At 33.2% G+C, this 7,074-nt stretch overlaps 1 protein-coding gene across 1 annotated transcript; it reads right to left on the reverse strand.

Moving 5' to 3' along the window:
* LOC107635301 (receptor-like protein 12) lies at positions 926–4,075 on the reverse strand. The gene is made up of 2 exons (XM_021122632.1): positions 3,929–4,075; positions 926–3,780 (listed from the first exon to the last, which is right to left on the reverse strand). The coding sequence occupies exons 1-2, from the start codon at positions 4,073–4,075 to the stop codon at positions 1,114–1,116; spliced, it is 2,814 nt and encodes a 937-aa protein (XP_020978291.1). The 3' UTR covers positions 926–1,113.

Consider the following 7,074-nt stretch of genomic DNA (forward strand, 5'->3'; position numbering starts at 1 on the left):
GTTGACAAGACTATATGACTATGCAATAATTTACAGTTAATAAGATCCTATTTGTAGTCATATGTGAACCATCAACATATATAGAACTGATTAACTGCAGGAAATCAATATACCAATTACTTCAACATATCTAACTGTAGTTAATTGTGCATTCTTAAAATCATCTTATGCAAACTTCTTTTACAATCAAAAGAACCAGAATTCTACAGATTCCTTTCCATACTATGCTAAACTTCACATGCTTCACCCAAAAAACATGTTTATGAATACTGTATAGATGGTTATGTAAACCTTTCATACTCATTGGTAATTGCTCTCTTTTTTTCAAGGCTATGGTTTTGTTCCCTTAATGGGTTGTTCTGTGCTCGCAGTGCTCCCTTTGATAGAGGTTATTGTCCCTATTTACAGGTGCTGTTGTAATTTTATTTTTTATTCTCCATTCGATTCCTATGAGAAAAATTAGTGCTCTTACTGTGAAAAAGAGAGAGATTGATCATCATTGCTTCTCCTTCCTTCTCTGGTGTTGTTGACTTTAAATATTGAAAAAGAAGAGAAAGAAAAGCAGAAGAAAATTCCTGTTTTTATTAGTAACTTCTTTAATGAAAAGATTTTAGTTTTTTGTATTTCTATATTAGTTTTTTTTTCCTTCTCTTATTTAGAATATGGATATTGGTTGTAATATTAGTTTTGTTAAAAAATCTCATTTATTTAGTACTGTTAGTGTTGGCCCAATTGATCTACTTATAATCTTTTTCATATCAATGAATACTTGTTTTTATTTTGAAAAAAACAATTGCTTCTTTTTACATTTTAACATCCTGTCTTGAATAAGCATAAGCATAACTACTGCATAAGCATAAGAGAGAGTATGCAAAAGGAAATTGATTACTGTATGCAAAGAACACGAAGTATGGCTTTTCATATTCCAAAAATAGAAAAAGCAAAATAAATATATAACACACTGTATTTTTGTTTTGTCTTGTCTACTTTTATTTGGGTTTACATATAGCTAACTCTTACGCCAGAGAAACACAATAACTTTAAATGCAAACACAAAAATAAAAATAGTATAAAGATTACACACATGAAAAGACCAACATCTAGACTTGTGACTTAAAAGATCTTTTTCAGCAACCTATAAACATCTACAGAAAAAGCATTTCCCAGTGCTAACCCAGCAACAAGGCCACCCCCATATCCAATTAGAATTACCATCCAATACAGTTCAAAGAAAGATCCTGACTCAGAATCTTGATCACCATCAGGTTCTTGCAATGGAGGCTTAGGATGATCTTCACATTTCTTCAACAATTGAATCCCGCACAAATCCTTGTTTCCCTCAAATGAATTATTATCAAATGTTGAAAGTTGTCCATTTTCTGGGATTGGACCTGAGAGATTGTTGAAAGACACATTGAAGAAACCCAAGAAGGTTAGCTCTGTGAGTTGTTGAGGAATGTTTCCAGACAGATTATTGAGAGAAAGGTCCAACACTTCAAGATTTGAAAGCTTTCCGAAGGAAGAAGGGATGCTGCCAGTAAACATGTTATTGGACAAATTGAGCACAACAAGACCATTCAAACTTCCCATGGTATCTGGAATCTCACCAGAAATTTTGTTACATGAAAGATCAATGGCTACCATGTGATGAAGGTATTGACCCCCGAGATAATCCATGACAACTCCTTTGTTGGACATTGAAAATAAATACCAATCAAGATCTATAGACATATTCTCACTATAAATCACGTCCTTGAAATCCAGTTGTCTTTTGTTGGATATGATCATCGATTTGAAGCACATGATTATTTCTGATGTTAATTTTGTTGAGAAACCATTTTGAGAAAGATCAATGATTCGAAGTTTGGGAAATGTGTATTTCAGTGGACATATTATAGCTCCGTGAAATTGATTATCACGTAAAGAAACAACCTTTAACATAGGAAGAGATCCCAACCAGAAAGGAAATGAGTCATTAAAATGGTTATGGCTCACAGCAAGAAACACTAGCTTTCTACAATTGACCAGTGCTCTTGGTAATTTTCCATGTAACTTGTTATAACTAAAATCAATGAACCGAAGGGCATTTCCTTTCACATAAGTTTGAGGAATAATGCCGGTCAATTTGTTTTCTGCGAAATTCAAAACTTGTAGGAATCGGCTAAAGCTTCCCAAACATGATGGAATCATGCCAACTAAGTTGTTGGAAGATAAATCAAGGTACATAAGGGATTCCAGATTGCATATGGAGGGGGATATTTCTCCTATCAATAGGTTGTTGGAAATATCCAAAATATGAAGACTTGTTTTATTCCATATCCAACTCGGAATCGTCTTTATGCTGTTGTCTGATACGAAAAGAACAGTCAACTCTTGCGAGTTTCGTATAAAATTGGGAATCTGAACTAAGTTGCATGAACTTAAATCCAACCATTGAATTTGAGAAGGAAATGTTACGTTGGAAGTGTTCTTTCCTTCAAGAAAATACAATTTGTTGCCTCCACCTAAACCAAGTGTAGTAAGCTTTTTGAGCTTTGAAAGCAAGTCAAGCTCGATCTGTCCTTCCAACATATTACATGCTAGATTAAGAACTGTAAGACTCTCTAACGTGAAGAGGAAATATGGAATTTCACCTTCAAGATTATTTTCAGAAAGATCCAAGTAATATGGAGAGGTTAGATTCATCATCCAAGTTGGAACTTCCCCAATCAAATTGCATGAACTCAATCCTAACCATTGAATTGGAGGAAGTGTTGTCACATTGACATCCCTATTTTGTGAGAACAAGCACAATTTGTTGAAAGACAAGTCAAGACAACTAAGCATCTTTAGATTTAAAAACATGTCAAGTGCTAGGCGGCCTTTGAAAAAATTAGAAGCTAAATTTAAAGTTACAAGATTCTCAAGTCCAAAAAGAGAGCGAGGGATTTCACCATCAAAGCTATTATCTTGAAGAATCAAGTGAGCTAAATTGGTCAGGTTTCCAATGGATGCAGGTAATGTACCTTGCAGATTTTGGTTTTGCGCAAAATTCAAAGTTATTAAGTTTGCAAGAGAGAATATTCCGATAGGAAACTCACCATATAGTTCACATTGGCAAAAAGAGAGCTTTTTCAGAGATGTAAGGTTCGTGAGCATGTGAGGTAATGATGATGAAATGGTGACAAAACTAAGGCGAAGTTGTTCTAGTCTTGTTGAGTTTTGAATTAAGCTTCGCAGAGTGGATTCCTTGAGTTGTAAACGCTTGATTGATGGAAAATCAAACTGTGGACCAATATAGCTGCGAAGATCAAGGGACAACAAGTTGGACAAATGGGAAATTTGAGTTGGGACTTCACCTGACAATGTGGTTTCACCCACTTGAGAAAGATTCAAATGCCTCAGTTGTGACAAGGCGCCTATCCTTGCTGGAATTTGCGAGTGATTGAAGTCATTGTCTGAAAGATCAAGGCTTTGAAGATGCACAAGTGAGAAAAGGGTGCTATTGGGATCCATGGAACCATAGAGCTGGCTGCTACTAAGATCAATGGAAATGACATGACCCATGAGCTCATCGCATTGAATGCCATACCAGGAGCAGCAATCTGTGGAAGGACTCCAAGAAAGAGTTTTAGGATAACTGGAAGGATTGTAAGAAGCAGACTTACTTAGGAAGAAGCTTTGTTTAAAGCTGAGCAAGGCATTGCTTTCATGTTGATGGCACTCATGATGACGAGTAGTAGTTGAATGATTCAAAGTAAAACAGTTTGTGAAGAGGGAAGATGAGAAGAGAAGAAGAAACTATGGAGAAAGTAAGAGAACATAAGAACCCCATTATTGTGATCGTATAGCAGTAGGTTTCAATGGATGGAATGTTTGGGACACTCTAATGGGTTTTTATAGTGAAGCAGTGATGGTAATGCTATCTAAGAGACATGCAACAAGTAACGTTACCTGCATTTGTATTATTCCAAGTGCGATATTGCCTCTCGTCTCGCGGAAGAAAAGAAAGATAGTGATCCTTATTATGGATGGTTCTGCGGACTTTTGAAACCACAAACTGGTTTGGAATAATATGCATAATATCGCCAGTCATGTCGTTTTAGATATCCTAAGATTTTTTTATGCTTACTTTGAGTAACATGGTTCTTCAAGCACTCTCATTTTGTATTGTGTAAAAGTCGACAACACTGGTCAAGCAAAATAAGTATTTGCAACTTCAACCGAGCAATACTGATTTCTGTGTACTTTGTTATATGCAGAGTAGACTCTCTGCTTCATAGTGAAGTTCCTTGATAGTATATTTTTGTCACTACTATTTGACTTTGTTAACAACTTTCATTGACGTCCTTCATGCTTAATTTTCTCGTTATCTTCTATCTTTCATTTCCACCACAAACTTCCTTGTTTGAGGTGTTCTAAGTAAGGCACTTGCATAAGCGACATGTATGTATTATTCCTAATTCTAATAGTGATGATAAATCATACTCATGAGAGTGTGATATTGAATTGCCGTTCATTTAGGGGAAGACAAGAAAGCTATTGATTGTGGCGGCTTCTGCAGACCCTTTCAAAGTTCAAAGCACATGCAGGAAGGCTGAGATATTCATGCCATTTTTCCACACTTAGCTTCTAAAATGGTGCTATTGAATGTAACTGCTGCATCTACACATCTCTGTGCTTGGTTATCCTCCACAAACTTAACAGTCTCAAGGTTTTGACATCTTTGTCTCTAATATTTGAGTTTGCTAACTTGCATTCTAGAGTTATACTTAATCTTCTCTCTTTAATTTGTTTCATATCATTGACTCCATCAAGTAAACTTACTTTGGCTTATATAGGAAGAGAGTTCAGATTTTTTTGGTGCTTTAATTTCAATATTATCAGAAAAAAGTAACTTTTTTAAATAATAGAAAAAATAGGTCTTTAATAAATATTTGAAGTAGACTTATACAGATATACATTATTTTGAAAAAAAAAATACCAAATAAATACTTTAAGAATTGAAATAATAAATTTGTAGGTCCAAGAAAAATTACAATGCTAAACACGATTTATCAATTCCATACTATTAAAAGTTTTCAATCAAGCAGATAAAGTCTACTGTTACAACTTTTTGGAGATTTGATACAAGTCCATTACAAAATAAGTTTAATTTTTATGTAATAGTTTAATTACATTCGTTAGTTTAAATGATCATTCACGCAATCAATATAAAAATGAGTTATTTTTTGCTGTCGTTAAGTATTTGAATATATGTCTAAAAAATCACTTGATACTTTTTATTCCTTTAGGACTTCTAAGTATCGCAAAATTTTTCAGAACTAATTGTTCTATTACCTTTTTTTTTATCAAATACACGTGATTGGAAAAGTTAATGCTAAAATTAGTCATATTATGATATATACTATTGAAAAAAAAAGAATTGTGTACGTTTATGGTTGAATGTTAGAGGATGAGCAACATTTATTATATTTTATTATAAGTTAATTATTAATGTTTAAAAGTGTGGACTAAAAATATATTATTGAAATACTTAGTGTACATAGACAATTAATTAGGGGAGTTAGCAAGTGACTAGAAGGAAATTAAATTAAAATTCGTTTATGAAATTTCAATAATTAGAACTCAAGCACCAAAACTTATGTTGTTCAGTTTGATCTGCTAATTTAACAGACATACATAGATGGATGGGTTGGTTTGAGGTTTATTTATATATTTTTCTTTTTTTTTAATTTCTTTATTTGTACGGTTCTTTTTGCTAACTGATGTGTTTTGAGTTTCATTCTCTTACTTTTTGGAACATGCATTGCAATTGGACATTGGTGCTAGAGTTTTATGTATTGTATATTAGTCTTTAAAAGGTTTAATAGTCAAATTCGTTTCTAAAAGATCATTTATTTTTTAAATTAATCTTTAAATGATTTTTTTATTTATATTAGTTCTTGAAAAATAAAACGTAAATCAAATTGATTTTTCTATCGGTTAGATAATGACGTATCACGTTAAGTGTCATATGACATAATAATGTGGTAGGTTAATACCACGTGTCACAAAACGATTGGTTGACGTGTCATGTCATGGCCCGAACCAAGTTATGACTGGCGCTCAAGGGACAAGTCCCTCAGCAAGCCAAACGACCAAATTTTCAGAAAAACTGACAGAATCTTCTCTGTTTCTAAGACCTTACCAACATAAATATTATCTCCATGTATCAATAATAAACATCCATTTTAAAGACAACAATATATTCCGATCATATCCACAACCAAATATATCCAAAATACGCATCATATATATATATCAAGTTGATAACTAGAGTATATAGTTAAATCCATAAGTCTTACATAACCAAATTATAATTACTATCTAAATAGTTCAAGATTCAAAATAACATAACCCACACAAGAATCCTGCCTGTGACATATGGAAGCATTGACATAATCTAAATTTTGAGCAAATGTTCAATTACATAATTACTTAGCCCTTGGAAAGAATAAGGGCTTACCAAAATGACTAAGATCTACTGAGGGGCAGGTGGAATGGAACCTGGAATAACTTTTGTATCTGAAAAACATGGGAATATAATAGGGTGAGTTTTGCAACTCAGTGAGCAAACATTACATTTATAACCCACACGAGACAATACAGAGTTTACCTTAAAATTATATTTCTTTTCAGAGATGAGAAATTCATATAAATTAATTATGCAAAGAAATAGATAAGTAGTTAAGCGGATGAACTGAAATGGGAGTTCTCATTCCAGAAGTCAAATCAAATTAAATATTACACACCTAGGGCCGCTACACCTCTAAGGGTAGCCATTTCCTCTAGTGTGCCTGAATGATGTCCAATAACTCTACAACTCTAGAAATATGACAATAATGATATTTGCGAGCTACTAATGTTATCAATTAACATAATCTTACTCACTTTGATAAAAGCCCCAAATTTCCTAATCCTAATAACCCTAATTCGAATTTTGCTATATCCACATGTATAGAGATGACAAAAATTGGAAATATAGCTAATTATTGAGTCAAAGAGTTACCTTGAAGTCTCAATAATAAATGAAACTCAAAAGTTGAATGCTTC

Source organism: Arachis ipaensis, chromosome B04, assembly GCF_000816755.2.
Source record: "Arachis ipaensis cultivar K30076 chromosome B04, Araip1.1, whole genome shotgun sequence".
Taxonomy (NCBI): Eukaryota; Viridiplantae; Streptophyta; class Magnoliopsida; order Fabales; family Fabaceae; genus Arachis; species Arachis ipaensis.

Excerpts from the sequence above, each read along its gene's own strand:
- LOC107635301 (XM_021122632.1), bottom strand. The coding sequence starts at position 4,075 with ATGACTGGCGATATTATGCATATTATTCCAAACCAGTTTGTGGTTTCA. Across the intron at positions 3,781-3,928 it reads ATAATACAAATGCAGGTAAC|TTTCTTCTTCTCTTCTCATC; the intron begins GTTACTTGTTGC and ends CTTTCTCCATAG.